Raw genomic sequence first — 18773 nt, forward strand, 5'->3', positions numbered from 1 at the left:
CAATCACATAAATACATTTAAAACATACAAACATACAATCAAGGCTATTCACTGCTATTCCACCTGGCCAACAAAGGATTCCCATAAGCCACGTGTGGCCGGGCAAAGCTAGTGTGTGTGTGTGTGTGTGTGTGTGTATGTGTGTGTATATATATCTCCTAGCTGTGCCCAGCCACGCATTGCTGTGGTGTAGTCCTAAGTGGGATTTTCTTGATGGTATTCAAGATGGCCTAGAAAGGATTCCCTTAGGTATGAAGCAGCCAGGCTTTGAAGCTGCAAGGATGTTCAATGGTATTCAAGTTGGGCAACAATGGAATCCCCTAGGTATGAAGTGGCAAGGTCACTCCTTGGAAAGTGATGAATATTGGGCCCAAATTTGGTGTGATTTGGCCCATTGGTCTTGTTGTTAACTCAGTCCTAATTATGCAACCACTTGCAGTTCCCGGGCCGTCTTCAAAGGCCGCCCCACGTAGAGTAGGTCAAGCCCAGTAATGTCCGACTCTGGTGCTCCTCCCCATTTCTAAGCCAAAGAGCCGGCGTTGTCTGTAGACACCTCCAAGGTCATGTGGCCGTGGGCATGACTGCATGGGTACCTTCCTGCTGGAGCAGTACCTATTGATCTACTCACATGTGCATGTTTGCAACCTGCTAGGTGGAGCCCCCGGTGACATAGTGGATTAAAGCCTTGTGACTTGAACATTGGGTTGCTGACCTGAAGGCTGCCAGGTTCGAATCCAACCCAGGGAGAGCACGGATGAGCTCCCTCTATCAGCTCCAGCTCCACGCGGGGACATGAGAGAAGCCTCCCTCCCACAAGGTGGTCAAAACATCAGAACATCCGGGTATCCCTTGGGCAATGTCCTTGCAGACGGCCAATTCTCTCACACCAGAAGCAACTTGCAATTTCTCAAGTTGCTCCTGACATGAAAAAAAACCTGCTAGGTTGGCAGAAGCTGGGGCTAACAGTGGGAGCTCACCCCCGCTCCCCTAAATCGAACCAACCACCTTTTGGTCAGCAAGTTCAGCAGCTCAGCGGTTTAACCCGCTGTGCCACTGCGGGCTCCTCCAAAATGGGCTATATATATATATATATATATATATATATATATATATATATATACTAGCTGTGCCCGGCCACGCGTTGCTGTGGCAAAGTGGTGGTGGTATTGGTTAAAAATTGTGTTATTTTTATTTGACATTATTTGTATTTTTTTAATAAATTTTATTGTAAGTTTTTTTATTATATTTTATTATTTTCTTGTATTATTTTTAGTTATTTTCTGTTATAGTATTTTATTGTATTAATTTTTAGTGTTTTTAAATTTTTTTGTGTTTTTTATTATTTTTTATTGGGTTGCTAGGAGACCAAGTTGGAGGAGCTTAGTCTTCTAACTGGCAGCAATTGGATAAAAGCAATTATTCCCCTCTCTCTAATTAGGACTTTATTTTTCTTTTCTTTTTGTTGTATCAACCTAGAGGCGTGGATGATGGGTTGTGTTGTCAAATTTCGAGGTTGGGGGGCCTGTAGTTTTGTTGTTTTGTGGGTCGCCGTGATGCCATCACTCTTTTATATATATAGAAGAATATATATATTGTATATATTTTAAAAAATGTAATGTGCATAATTAGGACTGTGTTAACAACAAAACCACTGGGCCAAATCACACCAAATTTGGCCCCAAAACTAATCACTTTCCAAGGAGTGACCATCAAAAAGAAAAAAGAAAGCACATTGCCTGTATGTAGAAAGCAGCCAGGCTGTTAAGCTGCAAGACCATTCAGTGCAATTCAAGCTGGCCAGACAAGGAATCCCTTACAAAGGAAGTAGCCAGGCTTCAAAGCCAAGAGTAGCCGTGCCAAGGACAGAAGAATTGGCTGAATTAATGATTAAAATATTAACCCAGGTCCCGATTCCTGTTTCGAGGAAGAGTCTCTTCTTTCCCTTCGGCCCGTGAACCCAGATATCACTCTCAGCCGTTGTAAGTGATTTTCGTGTTCGCTCGGTGGGTTGGAGATTGGCACGGTGCCGGATAAAGGGGAGCTTCCGGTTGCTTGAGAGTGGTTTTTACCAATAGACCCTTCCAGGCTCTATAGAGAGTGTATGGTGTAGAATAGACTCCGACGACACAGCTTTAATAATAATAATAATAATAATAATAATAATAATAATAATAATAATAATAATAATAATAATAATCCAGTGGGGGCAAATTGTGTTTCAAATAATAATAATAATAATAACCTTTATTTATATACTTTGACTGCACAATAGGAACAGCTTTGCAAAGGCAGCCTGCAACATCACTTCAATGGCAGCTCAGTGTTGCATGCTTTCTAATTGGTTTGCCATGGTTTCAACTATTTATTTTTAATAGTCTTGTATTTAATTCTGTATTCTTAGAATTATATAAATCAGGCGTTTTGGACTCCAACTCCCACCATTCCTTGTCTGTTGGAGGCAAATGTGGATGTTGCAGTTGGCCACCTTGATTAACATTGAATGGCCTTGCGACTTCAAAGCCTGGCTACTTCCTACCTTGGGGAATCCTTTGTTGAGAGGTGTTAGCTGGCCCTGATTGGCTGTGTCAGGCTACAATGAGAAGGCATTGAAATCCACAAGAAGCAGGTGGACAGTTTTAACAGGAAGGAGGAAAACACAAACACAATCTGGACACCAGTATTTAAAAAAAAAAAAACTCCAAAATCAGGACACTAAATAAAGAACACTCTGAAAACAGGGGAAATCCAGACAGGAAACAATCAGGGCCAGGTAACAACTCCCAACAAAGGATTCCCCCAGGCAGTAAACAGACAGACATTGAAATTGAAAGGATATTCAATGCTAAGAAAGGTGTGTTGTCAAAGGCTTTCATGGCCGAGCTCACAGGATTGTTGTATGTATGGCCATGTTCCAGAAGTATTAGATGTGGGCGAAACGTCAGGAGAGAATACTTCTGGAACATGACCATACAGCCCGGAAAACATACAACAATTCTAAGCAAGGTGGCCAATGGCAACATCCACACTTGCCTCCAACAGACAAGAGTTCTTTCTTTCTCCCACCCTGGAAATATATAAACCCCACTTGCCTCGTTTCCAACAGACCTCACAGCCTCTGGGGATGCCTGCCATAGATGTGGGTGAAACGTCAGGAGAGAGTGCTTCTGGAGCATGGCCAGGCAGCCCGGAAAGCTCATAGCAGCCCTGTGATTCCGGCCACGGAAGCCTTTGAGAACAGGTTGCAATTGGTCAAGATACTCCTTGAAAAACAACATTTGTGCCGTTTGATGAACTTTCCCCAAGTTTTTAAGTGACAGAATCGATTCGGAAATGACCTTGAGAACCCAGGAACAAAGCCGCGATCCCCAGTGTAAGATAACAACGCCCTCCCCAGAGAGATTATGCAGCACAAGGGCAATTTAGAAACGAAGGAAATGCATTTACATACAAATACACTAGGAAATCAAATATCTGTGCCCTCAGCGTAGATATTTAAATAGCAGTTAATGACACGATGTAACACGATTTCTGTTCCTGGGGGATCCATGTCATTTCATAATTGGCTCTATCATATAAAAAAAGGGGAAAAGTTTATTAAACTCCAATGTGGGATATCCTGCAGCACGTTTTGAGCTAGTTTTCCAGTGAATGTCTCGTAATAGTGTCTCAACCAATTCAGCCTGGTTTGTGGCAGAAACAAAAACAAAGTCTCCAAATGTGGAGATCTCAGGCAGAGGGGAATCTTTTTTATCTTTATTCTTCTTTAGATGGTAGCGTAACTTAGTTTAGAATATGTGTGACAGAGGCTTGCATGTTGAAAGAACAATAATAAGTTTATTTCAGGCACAGAGCCTAATGGTTACAATGTTGCTTCTCAGAGTTAAACTTTCTTAATCAGTTGCAAATATAACCTGTGATGAATCCACTTTCAAAATACTTTCTCCTTTCCTTGAGCAGTCTAAACCTTTTTCTTCTCTTACAACCAAAGCTATCAATTGATCTAACTGGGATTGCTTCCCCTTACCACCCAGACTCTACGAATAAACCCAAACAAGTCACTTAACTTGCTTAATATGACACAACTAGAGATCTGAGCTTCCCTGGTTTCCCTAACCTGGAACCAGTGTCTTCCCTGTGACTCAGATCACAGACTAAACTGTTTTTTTTAAACATTCCCTCCTTTTCCTCCAAACGGCGGTTGGCTCCGCCCTCATTACTATGGCAACCTGCCTCAGAATGCTGAGCTGGCTACCATCCCCCACACACTGGTAACTAATACTCACCCTTTTAAACATAGTTAAACGTGACTTTTAAAACGCAATTAAACATAACATCTATAAATCAAAATAAAAACACACTTCTTTACACCAAACAACTACTTTCAAAGCCAACAATGTCATAGTAAAAGTCAAGGCTTTCCCCCTGACAGGAAGTCCAGTCGAGTCCGACTCTGGTGCTCTTTCTAAGCAGAAGTGCCGGCGTTGTCCATAGACACCTCCGAGGTTATGTGGCCGCAGGCATGACTCCATGGAGCGTCATTACCTTCCCACCAATAGGAGCGGCACTTAGTGATCTACTCACATTTGCATGTTTTCAAACTACTAGGTTGGCAGAAGCTGGGGCTAACAGTGGGAGCTCACCTTGCTCCCCAGATTCAAACCACCGAGCTGTCGGTCCGCATTTTCAGCAGCTCAGCGGTTTAATCCACAGTGCTACCAGGGGGTCCAATCATGACTCTAAGCCGAGGAAGAGGGAGACTCAAAGAATGAAGGGCTTGGAGAACAATCCCTATGAGGAGTGGCTGAAAGAGTTGGGCATGCAGAAGAGAAGGCTGAGAGGAGACCTGAGGAGGACCGTGGATCAAGATGTGAGAGAGGGGAAGTCCTAGGGAGGAGGAGAAAGCAGGCTTCCTTTCTGCTGCCCTGCAGACTAGGCACAACGTTGTGCAATGGCACAACGACTTTAAACTTCAGGAAAAGAATGAGATTCCACCTGAGCATGAGGAAGAACTTCCTCACTGTGGGAGAGATATGTTCAGCAGTGGAACTCTCTGCCTTGGGAGTCCGGTGGAGGCTCCTTCTTTGGAGGCTTTGAAGCAGAGGCTGGGTGGCCATCTGTTGGGAGGCTTTGAATGCGATTTCCCTGCTTCTTGGCCGAATGGGGCTGGACTCGAGGATTCTAGGATGCTATGACTGCGCCGTTAAACAGGAAATAACGCTTTCTGAGCAGGAAACGTATTTTTCTTTCACATTTTGTGGCATAACGTAATTATTCCATATTTGGCCCATGTGTTTATCTTGAGGGCAAGCTTTTTGCTGGAGATGAGCCAGAGCCCGTGGGTGGTTTCTTTGCACAAGAGGAAGTCTTGCCGCCGCTCTCGCCCTCGTTCCGAAGTCTCCTCCGCGGCACCTTCTGCTTCACCAGGTCTTTCCCAAAAGGGTTTCACTCGTTTTCTTGTGGGATTGAGAGCTGGAGGTAGGCCTCCTTCAGGTCTATTGTGGGCGGGGGATTGGGCTCCCGTCTGGTCCCTCGGGTGGCCTTTGTGGCCCCGGGACCCACGTCCGGATGGATGGCCTTCCTCTTTCTGTGTGGTTTCTCTTCGTGGGCTTTGAGGGTTTCCTTGGGTCAGGAGTCCTCCGAAATGTCTGCTCACATTCCTTGGCGGTCCTCCTGGTCTTCTTCTCCTTGACTGGACACCTTGGCAACTCAGGATCCTCAAAGGCCATCCAGTCCAGACCTCTTTCTTTCTTTCTTTCTTTCTTTCTTTCTTTCTTTCTTTCTTTCTTTCTTTCTTTCTTTCTGCCAGGCAGGAACAGCACAATCCAATCCCTCCTTACAGATGTCCACCCAGCCTCTGCTTCACAGCCTCCAAAGGAGTAAACCCCTCAAGACCCTCAGACACCAGGAAGGTCTTTCTGACTTTCAATGGAATGACTTTTTCTGTCATCCAGTGGTTCCCAAGCTGTGGGTCCCCAGGTGTTTTTGGACTACAACTTGGGCCGGGCTGTGGCGCAGCTGGCTAGTAACCAGCTGCAATAAATCACTACTGACCAGAGGTCATGAGTTCGAAGCCCGGGTCGGGTTCAGCCCCCGACCATGAAATAGCCCGGCTTGCTGTTGACCAATAATAATAATAATAATAATAATATTAATAATATTAATATTAATAATAATAATAATAATAATAATAATAATAATAATAATAATATTGGGAAGTGTTCGACTTGTGATTTTGTGAAACGAAATCCAGCATATCTATCTTGTTTGCTGTGTCATACAATGTCGTTGTGTCAATAATAATAATAATAATAATAATACTTTATTTATACCCTGCCACCATCTCCCCGTGGGGACTCGGGGCGGCTCACAATGTTACAAAAGTAACAGCACAAATACATTAACAATACACACAGTTTAAAACACAAGAAGATGATAAAACAAGTTAAAACAAAGATTTAAACAACAATAATAATATCAATAGTAATAATATCAAACAACCACCAATGCGATTCAGTCAACTTCAAAGGTTGCATCTGTCAAGTAGGGAAATTTAGGGACGCTTTATGCGGGAGGCTAATTTAACTAATTTACAACATCATAAAACTGCCAGCAAAACACGAGGAAAGGAATGAGGAAGTACAGCCACTAGTGGACGGTGAAGCAACAGCTCCCCCTGTGGCCGGAATCGTGAAGCTGGAAAAAAATGTTAAATGCCTCTGTGTCTGTCTATATATGTTGTTTGTCTGTTGGCATTGAATGTTTGCCATAGATGTGTTCATTGTAATCCGTCCCGAGTCCCCTTCGGGGTGAGAAAGAAGGGCGGGATATAAATACTGTAAATAAATACTGTAAGTAAATAAATTGTGGAAATCCCAGCCACTTTACCAGCTGTTGGGATTTCTGGGAGATGAAGGCCAAACATCTGGGGAGGGACCTACAGGCTGGGAACCACTGCTGCAACCCATGGGCTTCAGAGCAGCGTAGAATCATATATTTTATAAAAATTCTTGTATCCTGTCACCACCTCCCCAAAGGGACTCGGGGCGGCTTATAACAGGGACATGCCCAGCATCACAACATAACAGTGTGTTGTCGAAGGCTTTCATGGCCGGGATCACAGGGTCGTTGTACGTCTTTCGGGCTGTGTGGCCATGTTCCAGAAGCATTCTCTCCTGACGTTTCGCCCACATCTATGGCAGGCATCCTCAGAGGTTGTGAGACATGGATAAACTAGGCAAGGAAGGTTAATATATATCTGTGGAGAGTCCAGGGTGTGACAAGAGTCCTTTGTCAGTTTTTTTTTTCCCGTGTCAGGAGCAACTTGAGTCGCTTCTGGAGTGAGAGAATTGGCCGTCTGCAAGGACGTTGCCCAGGGGACGCCCGGATGTTTTGATGTTTTTTTTTACCATCCTTGTGGGAGGCTTCTCTCATGTCTCCGCATGGAGCTGGAGCTGATAGAGGGAGCTCATCCACGCTCTCCCCGGGTGGGATTCGAACCTGGCAGCCTTCAGGTCAGCAGCCCAACCTTCAAGTCACAAGGCTTTAACCCACTACGCCATTGGGGGCTCCTCTTTGTCAGTTGGAAGCCAGCATTAATGTTGCAATTAACCTCCCTAATTAGCATTGGAAAGGTGTGTCTCTTGCCTGGGGGGCATCCTTTGTTCAGAGTCATTAACCGTCCCTGGGGCTCCTCTGCCCTCAGAGTGTTGCTTCTTATTTACTGTTTTGATTTTTGAGTTTTGTGATACTGGTAGCCAGATGTTGTTCATTTTCATGGTTTCCTCCTTTCTGTTGAAGTTGTCCACATGCTTGAGGATTTCAGTGGCTTCTCTGTGTAGTCTGGCATGATCGTTGTTGGAGTGGTCAAGCATTTCTGTGTTCTCAAATAATATCCTGTGTCCAGGCTGGTTCATCAAATGCTCATGACCTTTATTCTGTGTCCAAAACAAGGCAATTATCCCCGTCGCAGCAGTTTTGTCGGGCAGCTTCCCAGCAATGTTTCCATTGTTCCTGGAATGCGTTTCAGCTCGGCCGTGACGCTCGTCTGGACACTCGTTGCCCAAAGGACCAAAAGGCTTCCCTTTCGGTGGTTTGTGAGCAGAGAGAATGAAAAGAAGCCACTTGGGTGGAGGTCAGGGCTTCTCTCTGCTCACAATTCATGCGTCATGTCACGCGAGAATTCACCCCACGGGCGTCTCTCCCGACAGAAGGCTGGATCCGCACTGCGTCTTGTTCCTCGTGGACAATTCCCTGACTGTTGGGAGAACAAACGAGCATTGATTTCGTGTCTCTTCTCGCTTTCTTGGGACGACGGGGAGCGTTCGCAGTGCGCTGTTTCTCCCCACTTTGGTCCCTGGGTCGCACTCAAGAACTCGTCATTCTTCTCGACTTGGGATCGGTCAACTGACTGAAGACTTTGGGCTCCGTCTCGAAACGGTTGTTCGGAAATGTGTCCTCGAAGGCTTTCATGGCCAGGATCACTGGGTTGCTGTGAGTTTTCCAGGCTGTATGCCCATGTTCCAGAAGCATTCTCTCCTGATGTTTTACCCACATCTATGGCAGGCATCCTCAGAGGTTGCAAGGTCTGTTGGAAACTCTGCAAAGGAGGTTTATATATCTGTGGAAGATCCAGGGTGCGGGAAAGAAAGAACTCTTGTCTGTTGGGGGCTGGTGTGGATGTTGTCATTTATCACCTTGATTAGCATTTAATAGTCCTGTGGCTTCCAGGCATGTCTGCTTCCTGTCTGGGAGAATCCTTTGTTGGGAGGTGTTAGCTGCCCCTGATTTATTCCTGTCTGGAATTCCTCTGTTTTCAGAGTGTTGTTCCTTATTTACTGTCCTGATTTTAGAGTTTTTTAATACTGGTAGCCAGGTTGTGTTCATTTTCATGGTTTTCTCCTTTCTGTTTAACTTATCCACGGGCTTGTGGATTTCAATGGCTTTTTTGTGAGAGTGGTCAAGCATTTCTGTGTTTTCAGATAATATTCTGTGTTCAGGTTGGTTCATCATGTACTCTTGCTATGGCTGACTTCTCCGGTTGAATCAGTCTGCAGTGCCTCTCACATTCCTTGATTCGTGCCTGGGCAATGATGCTGTGTTAGGTGGTCCCTCTGTAGACTTCTTGTCCACAGCTGCATGTTGTATGGTAGACACCTACAGAGGGGAGAGGATCCCTCTTGTCCTTCGCTGGCTGTAGCATTTGTTGGATTTTCTTCGTGGGTCTGTAGATGGTTTGTAGGTTGTGCTTCTTCATCAGCTTCCCTATGCGGTCAGTGGTTCCCTTGATGTCTGGTAAGAACCCCTTTCCTCTGGGTGGATCTCTCCCTTGACTCTCATGGCTTGTTCTTGGCCTTGCAGCTCTTGTGATGTCTGTGGTGGAGTCTCCATTGGCCTGGAGAGCCCAGTTTAGGTGGTTGAGTTCACCTTGGAGGAGGTGAGGTTCACAGATTCTGTGTGCACGGTCTGTCGGGGCCTTGATTGTGCTCCTTTTTTGACGGGTGATGGTTGGAGTTTTTATGGAGATATCTATCCGTGTGTGTGTGGGGGGGTTTTCTGTCAACGGTGTGGCCCAATTGTGGATTGGGTTTGTGGATGACTAGAACATCTAGAAATGGCCATTTCCCTTCCTTTTCTTTTCCCACGGTGTTTCGGTGGATGCTGTTGAGGTGGACCAGGAACTGGTTGAGTCCTTCTTCCCCATGTCTCCAAATGGTGAAGGTGTCATCCATGTATCTGAACCATATCATGGGCTTTTTTGGTGCTGTTTCCAGGGTTTGTTTCTCAAAGTGCTCCATGTAGAAATCTGCTATGACTGGGCTGTGAGGCGACTCCATCTTTCTGTTCATACAGTTCATTGTCCCACTGAAAGTAGCTGGTGGCGAGGCCATGCTGAAACAGGGCTGTGATGTCTTCTGGGAAGTTATGTCTGTTTAGTCCTTTGATGTAGCGCGTGGTGAGCCAATAGGGCCTTGTAACTGTGCAGCCAAAGGTTTTGCCAAGTGGCAAGTGGGGGATCCAATGGCACTCAGGATGGGTCTGAGTGGGGTGGAAGGGGTCCACAAAGCCTCCGTGGAAGGTGTGATCACGGAGACAGGCGGGGCCACCACCTACACCTTGTAGGTCACAACATACACCTTGAACTGGGCCCGGCACCTTATCGGCAGCCGTGGAGCGGCTTTAATAGGGGCGTTGTGCGTTTCCTGCCATCATCCCCAGTTAGAAGCCCGGCTGCCGACCTTTGCACCAGTGGCCGTTTCCGGGCCGTCTTCAAAGGCAGCCCCACGTATGTTGTCGACCGCGTTTTAGGGGATCGGGCCCTTAAGGAGAGACCCGATCCGGTCCTGAGAGAACGGACCTTGGCGAAGCCAAAAGGAGAATTACGAGCCGCAATACAATCTGAAGCCGAAATGAAGAAGGTCCGCCAAAGTTGAAGGAAAATCCGCCAAGGAGTCTTTATTGAGCAATTCAGCTGAAGAGGACTCTAGTAGCGATCATTCGGTCTACTAGGGTACCATACAATCAAAATAAAGCCATACTTATACAAAATTTCAGTCTGACAGCCCTTTGAATTTCCCGCCCTCCTTCCCCGCCCATCTGATCGTTGATAGGCTAGAAGGTTGAACGAGGCGGGCTTTCATTTCCCGCCTTGCTCCGTTGGCCCAATAGGAAGCTGCCTTTTGTCTCTACTCGGGCCAATCAGGAAAGTTAGGAGTTATCGAAACAATGAGGTGACGGGACAGGAACTAGCGGATTAAGTCCTGCTAGACCGATTTCTAAAGGGTGCTTAATTTATTAATGGCAGCAATCAAGGGTGTCCGGGTTTCTGTCACGTATACAGATTTTAGATATGCCTTGGGGTGTCAGAGATGGAAGCAAAGATGGGTGGTGATGAGCCATATTGACAGGCTCTGCAGGGCGCCTTCCTGAGGTGTCCTGGATTTTCCTTTGGGTGAGATATGACAATGTTTGCCTTGGGGCGAATCACCTTTAGGTCAGCAAACTCCGAATTCGGCGACTCAAGCCCTATATTGTCCATGCAATTTGAATTTGATTGGATTTAGCGGTGGCAGATTATCCTTTTGTTTTTGGGAAAGGAAGCCTGGGTCATAGGAAATGGGATAAGTTCTGGGGTTCAGGTTGAGTTCAAAATATTTCCTATTTGATTTCATGACTTGGCAATTATATGAAATAAAATGAAAAATAAAATAAAGTTGGAATATAAACCATGCTGGGAAAAATACATATTTTCCGGGGATCCCAAAGAGTACAAATACATATAGGCAGACAGATAGATTTCATGGAAATAAGGGAGAATCCATAAAAGTGAGTTACATTGCATAAAGGGGACTCATGAATGATATAAACAATTGAAAATATTTGATAAGAACGAAGTTCATAACATCTGGAGAACCCAGCATGGAAATTCATAAAAGTGGAGTTTTAGCAGCATGACTTTACAATTCATGAAGTTAGCCCAACGATTAGAAATTCATATAATAGTGATTCATGAGGGTGTCCAGGTTCATAGAATATGAAAATTCACGGATACATTGGGAAAAGAGTTCATCTGTGGTGGAAGGAATTCATAGAAATAGCATGGGGAAGAGGTACATGTGAGTTGCAGTCTTTGGAAGTATAGGATTTCATAAGTTCAGGGGTAGGTTTGGGAAGAGTGTTCTTCTCATTCATAAAATTATGAAGGTGTGAATGAAACGCGGAGGGCGCCCGTCCAGGCACCCTCCTGGCAGCTGTAGAGAGGGTGAGGGTCCTTGGAGAACTATGTCTTCCCGGCAGGGAGAGCGATCCATCATCCACAGCTCACAGAATGGGCCGGTGATCTCTTAAACCCATCCCGCGGGTTGCGGGGAGAGAAAAGTCCGGGATAAGGCTTGGAAAGAGCAGTCGGCTCCGTCTGACAGTCAGCTGTTCCGAAGCTTTAAACTGGACCGATTTTGGTTCCGCTGGTGGTCCTTGGGTCAGGAGCCTTAGGAAGGGTTAGAACTAAAAGAAGAGCGTGCTAGGGGTAATTTTGATAAAGATATGAGCCAATTTGTATCGTCCGCCGTATTAACCTATGGCGGAGGAGCCTCAGCCAGAGTTTAAAGGACGGACGGGTTAGTGAGAGGGAGGAGGAGGATTGCATGTAAGAAAAAGGAGTCAAGGAAAGACACAAAATAACCAGATAGAGAGTGCTACTGTTATAAAATGTATGCTACTTTTATTGGGGGGATTTGTTACATAGTTCAGGGAAGGGGAAAGTGAAGAAAAAAAAGATCTTTTAATAATAGTCTGCTGCGGTCCCGCTCTGTTCCTTTTGCGATGGATCTGCGGAACTCTCTGCTGCGGGTTCAAATCAATTTGAATGCCGGTGCTTCGGACATCATACCCCCACTCGGGAGGGCGGGGTGAAATGGGAGGGGCCCATTTCTCCCCTGCCCTACCGCATAGGCATTGTAACCTCTCAGTGGCAGCATGGCGTTCTGTTGAGAGGGGTTCGAATTATTCTTTTTGCGACAAATTTGGAACAGAGCGGGTAAATGCGACCAGCAGCAGCTTATTATTAGAAGAAAGAGGATTATAGTTAGAAAGATGAGAAATCCTTTCCTCAACCAGTCTAAAGAGGGTAGCCAGTCGGTAAGAAAACTCAAATCGAAGCCAACGGTTTCCTGAATTCCTGATGCCAAATTATTTAAACCTTCGATGGTTTTATGGATCACAGGCATCTGGTCAGTCAGATTAAAACAGCACATGTGGCGCACACTCTCACAACCGTAATGATTTTTCAACAGAAGGAAATCAACAGCAGCCCTGTTGTCCAGCACAGCTTCCCTGAGCTCATGCATTTCCTTAGCCACCGAGGCCAGGGCTTGAGAGGTGTAATTTATGTTTTTGACCAAGGCGCAGGCCAGATGTTTTATAGATCCATAATTCATTCCTGCTGCCACTCCAGGAGTAAATAAAGCCGCAGCCACGGACTGGGGAATGCCCTTTAGGACCACCGAAGGATCACAATTTGGGTCCAAGTTTTGGATGGACCTTGCCTTCCGACTCAAGGAGTGTGCCAACTCTAAGTCACCCTTTGAAGGCATAAAAAGGGATAGCCTACCCAATGCACAATTTCCCAAAGAGGTATTGGCTGGTAAATATCCATAGGCTACCTGTCCACAGAGGAAAAACCATCCTGTGGGCAAGACCAAATGGGCATTCAAATGTGGCAGTTTTTCCACATGTGTACAATTGAGAGAATTGTCAATTGGTAAATTGTGGCACTCACCAGTACAGGTGGGAATTTGAAAACATATTTTAGCATGGGGAACATGGGCCAGGCGGATGGCCGCCATGCTCGGCAGCCTGTCCTTAGAAGCCCTCCCCCAATTGGGGATGTCCCTGTAAGACATGTTTTCTGGAATGTCTTGAAAAATAGTGTAATTTCTAAAAACTTCCAGAGATTCTGGAATGCCAATTAAACAGGTGGAAAACAGGTCTGTAGCAGAGACTCTGCTAGAAAGGCAAAAATCTGAGACATTCAAAGCCTTTGAAGCTAACTGTTGCCAAAAATTAACTTTAGAGGAGAGCCAATCATGCAAAACTGGGCTACCGATCGTTAGAGGGGAAGTTAAGGCTAGAGTCAAGGATAGCAAGAGAGTTAGTTTCAGCACCTGTTATCTCCTGTTATCTCTTGCCTCAGAGTGCAGAGTTTTAGTAAACCACAGTAAACTCCAGTAAAAAGTCTCAATCACCTTCTACTATAAATATATGGAATATAGAACATAAAGTCTTGGTTTTTGAACTATCTTTTACAAAGTCCTGGGGGGGAGGGTGGTCACCTCGATCACAGCAGGGTGTATTTTCATTCACTGGACCACATTTGGCACAAATACCCGATACGCCCACATTTCAATGCTGGTGGGGTTGGGCAGGATTGATTTTTTCATTTGGGAGTTGTAGTTGCTGGGATTTATAGTTCACCTGCAATCAAAGAGCATTCTGAACTCCGCCAAGGATGGAAATGACCCAAACTTGGCACACAGAACTCCCACGATCAACAGAAAACACTAAAAGGATTTGGGAGGAATTGACCTTGAGTTTGGGGGTTGTAGTTCACCTACATCCAGAGAGCACTGCCAACCCAGACAATGATGGATCTGGACCAAACTTGGCATGCGTATCTGATATGCCCAAATGTGGACACGGGTGGAGTTTGGGGAAAACAGACCCTGATGTTTGGGAGTTGTAGTTGCTGGGATGTATAATTCACCTACAATCAAAGAGCATTCTGAACTCCACCAACAATAGAATGGGGCAAATTGGGCTTTAGGTGGGAGGATTTTGGCGACCCCCTCTGACACCCCCTTGAGACCCCCCCAGGGGTCCCGACCCCCAGGTTGAGAAATGCTGTATTAGAAACTAGTGGATATAATAATAATAATAATAATAAGGCCAAGATCGAAAAATCAGCTGATGACCCAAAATGCAGACTCTGCAAGGAAATCGACGAAACCATTGATCATCTCCTAAGCTGCTGTAAGAAAATCGCACAGACAGACTACAAACAGAGGCACAATTATGTGGCCCAAATGGTTCATTGGAACATGCCTCAAGTCCCACCTCCCAGCAGCAAAGAACTGGTGGGATCACAGTATTCTATAATGAGCACGCAAAGATACTGTGGGACTTCCGGATCCAGACTGACAAAGTTCTGGAACACAACACACCAGACATCACAGTTGTGGAAAAGAACAAGGTTTGGATCATTGATGTTGCCATCCCAGGTGACAGTCGCATTGATGAAAAACAACAGGAAAAACTCAGCCGCTATCAGGACCTCAAGATTGAACTTCAAAGACCCTGGCAGAAACCAGTGCAGGTGGTCCCGGTGGTGATGGGCACACTGGGTGCCATGCCAAAAGATCTCAGCCGGCATTTGGAAACAATAGACATTGACAAAATCACGATCTGCCAGCTGCAAAAGGCCACCCTACCAGGATCTGCACGCATCATCCGAAAATACATCACACAGTCCTAAACGCTTGGGAAGTGTTCGACTTGTGATTTTGTGATATGAAGTCCAGCATATCTATCTTGTTTTCTGTGTCAGACTATGTCGTTGTAGCAAATATGTATACAGTAGAGTCCCGCTTATCTGACTTCCGCTTTTCCGACATTCCGTATTATCCAATGGCAAATGTCCTCCCTTGCTCGCTCGCTCACTCACTCACCCCGCCAGGACCCGGTGCTGCTGTCACCGTTGTTGGGACCCGGTCTGTTAATTGAGTGAGTGAGGGAGGGAGGGTGGGTGAGTGAGTGAGCACCCACCCTGTTATCTGTCAGTTTCGCTCATCCGTCATTCTGCTCACCAGTTTATGACGGATAAGCGAGACTCTACTGTATATATATTAACAAATAAATAGTGAGAAGCTTGGAAAGTTGCTATCTCCAACATCTCTCACCTCCTTCCTCTCTCCACAGGGTGACCCCATCTCCAGCCAGTTCTTGACCTCCACCCCAGACCCCTGACCCTCAACGATGGCTCTGCTGGCCTGGCTGAAGCGTGGCTGCTCTCGCCTCCGGCTGCTGTGGGGCCTGCTCTCCGTCCTGGCGACCCTCTCCTCCCTGGGCTTCCTGATCCGCGGCGGCCACGAGGAACTGCTCTCGCACTCGCTGCCTTACTTCCTGCCACGTGGTGGGGGGCATCCCATCAGCCCGCCGCTCCTGCCCTCCACGGACGCCTTCCTCCTCCTGCCGACGCCCGAGGCCTGCTCCCCGAAGGCCCCCTCCCTCCTGGTGATGGTGGTCAGTGCCCCCGGCCACGTGGCCCAGCGCCAGGCCATCCGCTCCACCTGGGGAGAGTCCCGCTGGGCCGGGGAGCTCACCGTCCGGACCTTCTTCGCCCTGGGGCTGCCCCAGGAGCCCTCGCTTCAGGCGGCGCTGGAGCGGGAGGCGGCCGAGCACCGGGACCTGGTCCAGGGCCGCTTCCTGGACAGCTACGGCAACCTGACCCTCAAGACACTGGCCCTCATGGGCTGGGCGGCCACCCGCTGTCCGGGGGCCCTCTTCCTGGTCAAGGTGGATGATGACGTCTTCCTCAACCTGCCCGGCTTGGCCGAGGAGCTGGGCCGCCTCCCCGCCCTGATCCCCGCCTACCTGGGCCGCATCCACTGGCGGGTCTGGCCCAGCCGGGACCCCCACAGCCGGCACCACGTCCCCCATGGACTCTACCCGGGGGGGGCCTTCCCGCCCTACTGCAGCGGGACGGCCTATGTGCTCTCGGGGAACGCCGTGCCCGCTTTGCTGGGGGCCGCCCGCGACGTGCCTTTGGTGCCCTTGGAGGATGTCTTTGTGGGGCTCTGCGCCCGGCGTGTCGGCATCGTCCCGCAGCACCTGGCCCGCATGAGCGGAGGGGCCCACCTGCCCCCGGACCCTTGCTGCTACCGAGGGGTCCTGCTCAGCGTCCACCGGGTGGCCCCCGAAGAGATGGTCACCGTCTGGGACTCGGCCGCCCCCAACGAGGAGACCTGCCGGCTCTGGCAGCGGGCACTGGGTTCCCTGCGGTGCAAGGCCTTGGCCTGGGTGGCCGCCCTGTGAGACCAGGAATGGCCGGTGTCCATCTGTCTGGACATAATAATAATAATAATAATAATAATAATAATAATAATACTTTATTTATATTCCGCCCTATCTATCTCCCCAAGGGGACTCAGGGCGGATCACAGTACACATACACGACAAACATTCAATGCTGTTTGGACAGACAGACATAAGGGGGTACGTTGTGTTTCAAGTCCAGCTTCGGTGCCTTGGAGGTTGTGCTGGAGTACGGCCACAGGGGGGTGCTGTCGCTCCATCCTCCATGAGGAAGAGCCATCAGGACTTCCTCCTTCCATTTGGTCGCTGGCATTTTCTCGTCTTGTTCTTTATGGTGTCGTAGAATGCCTACACAGCTTTTTAGCGGTCCCTAATTTCTCTACTCAAGCTGTTTTCGAAGTGTGTTCTTGAAGGCTTTCATGGCCGGGATCACAAGGTTGTTGTGTGTTTTCTGGGATGTATGACCATGTTCCAGAAGTATTCCCTCACAACCTCTGAGGATGCCTGCCATAGATGTGGACGAAATGTCAGGAGAGAATACTTCTGGAACATGGCCATACAGCCCGGAAAACACACAACAACCCTGTTTTCAAACTGCTTGGGTAAACAGTGAGCTGGGCTTGATGGTCGTGTGCTCACCCCGACCAGGCTTCGAACTGGCAACCTTTTGGTTGGTAGATCATATTACTGCTGGTGATTTACCAGTTGTGCTAAAGCCCAGTCCTAAGAGCAGGTGGGCATCCCTCGCTGTGTCTGTCTGTCTGTCCGTCCAGGCCTCTTACCCAGACTAGGAGGCCAAGCCATGTCCAATACCCTCTGGTCAGGCACCTCTACATCCACTCTAACAATAGGTGACTAGACGAGGCATGGCCGGAGAAGTCTGGACAAATGGACATCCACTCAGGAGGTAAAGCCATGGCCAGGGTTGTCTGGTCAAGCTGCTGGGCATCTTGCCGTCCACGACCAGGGCTCTCTCTGGCCAGTCTGGGGGGCTTCCTTCCCTCCAGGGCTGTTGCTGATTCGGGTGAAAACGGGGAGCTGTTGCTCTGTTTATTTCCTGCTTCTAGGAGTGACCTGCAGACCCCAACCATCACAGGTCTTAGCTTTGTTACTACCTCAAGTGCTACTGACTCAAAAAAGGGGATTGCCCCCGTTTTGCAAAGCTGCACCCCTCTCCTTACTCGGCACTTGTGGACAGTCCTTTCTTGCCGGGCGGGCAACCCTGCACCCCAGATCCCTGCCGCCGCTCAGATATAATTGAAGGAAGTGTTCAAAACCCGTTACCATGTGTTCTCCAATTTTGGGAGGAACGAGAGGGGGTTGGCAATGGGGAGGGGGTCTTTTCTTTTGCACTCAAAAGATGGGAAATTAAAATGATATGCAAAGTCAATGCTGCCTCTTCTCATTCAATGCCTTTCAATAAAGACTGTATAGAACTTCCCTCAAAGCCAGGGGGTAGGTTTTCTACAAGGGTTGGACTGGATGGCCTCTCGGGCCCCCTTTGATTGCTACGGATGGAAAGAAATGTTGGGAATGTTAGGATTTTCTGTTAGGGAAAAACTCCCCCCCCTCTCCAAAAAAAAAAAAACCACAGCAGAGCATTCAAAATACAAAAACAGGATACTTATGGTTGAGCATTCAGCTCACAGCAAGCAGAATGTGAAGTGCCAAGTGTCTGTAAAGAATGTAGAGCAAACAAATACAAGGATACTTATAGTTGAGCATTCAGCTCACAGCAAGCAGAACGTGAAGTGCCATATGGCTGTAAAGAATGTAGAGCAAAAATAATAATAATACAAGAACAGGATACATAGTTGAGCATTCAGCTCACAGCAAGCAAAGCGTGAAGTGCCATGTGGCTGTAAAGAATGTAGAGCAAAAAATAATAATACAAGAACAGGATACTTATAGTTGAGCATTCAGCTCACAGCAAGCAGAGCGTGAAGTGCCATGTGGCTGTAAAGAATGTAGAGCCAAAAAAAATACACAAACAGGATACTTATAGTTGAGCATTCAGCTCACAGCAAGCAGAGCGTGAAGTGCCATGTGGCTGTAAAGAATGTAGAGCCAAAAAAATACACAAACAGGATACTTATAGTTGAGCATTCAGCTCACAGCAAGCAGAGCGTGAAGTGCCATGTGGCTGTAAAGAATGTAGAGCCAAAAAAATACACAAACAGGATACTTAT

General features: G+C 47.3%; 1 protein-coding gene across 4 annotated transcripts in view; it reads left to right on the forward strand.

The window, feature by feature from the left end:
- b3galt4 (beta-1,3-galactosyltransferase 4) overlaps nucleotides 1-17974 on the forward strand; it is a 19870-nt gene extending 1896 nt beyond the window's left edge. Inside the window, exons 1-2 of one of the 4 annotated variants that reach the window (XM_008123656.3) lie at nucleotides 1367-1979; nucleotides 15469-17974. In XM_008123656.3, coding sequence (XP_008121863.1) covers nucleotides 15526-16584 — 1059 coding nt within the window. In that variant the 5' untranslated portion in view covers nucleotides 1367-1979; nucleotides 15469-15525 and the 3' untranslated portion in view covers nucleotides 16585-17974. Of the gene's footprint in view, nucleotides 1-1366; nucleotides 1980-7848; nucleotides 8583-15468 lie in introns of those variants that run through there. The other 3 variants (XM_062973027.1, XM_062973028.1, XM_008123655.2) reach the window with 3 other exon arrangements.
- The last annotated feature ends 799 nt before the right edge of the window (nucleotides 17975-18773 follow it).

The sequence above is a fragment of the Anolis carolinensis genome, chromosome 2 (genome assembly GCF_035594765.1).
Source record: "Anolis carolinensis isolate JA03-04 chromosome 2, rAnoCar3.1.pri, whole genome shotgun sequence".
In the NCBI taxonomy this organism is placed as follows: domain Eukaryota; kingdom Metazoa; phylum Chordata; class Lepidosauria; order Squamata; family Dactyloidae; genus Anolis; species Anolis carolinensis.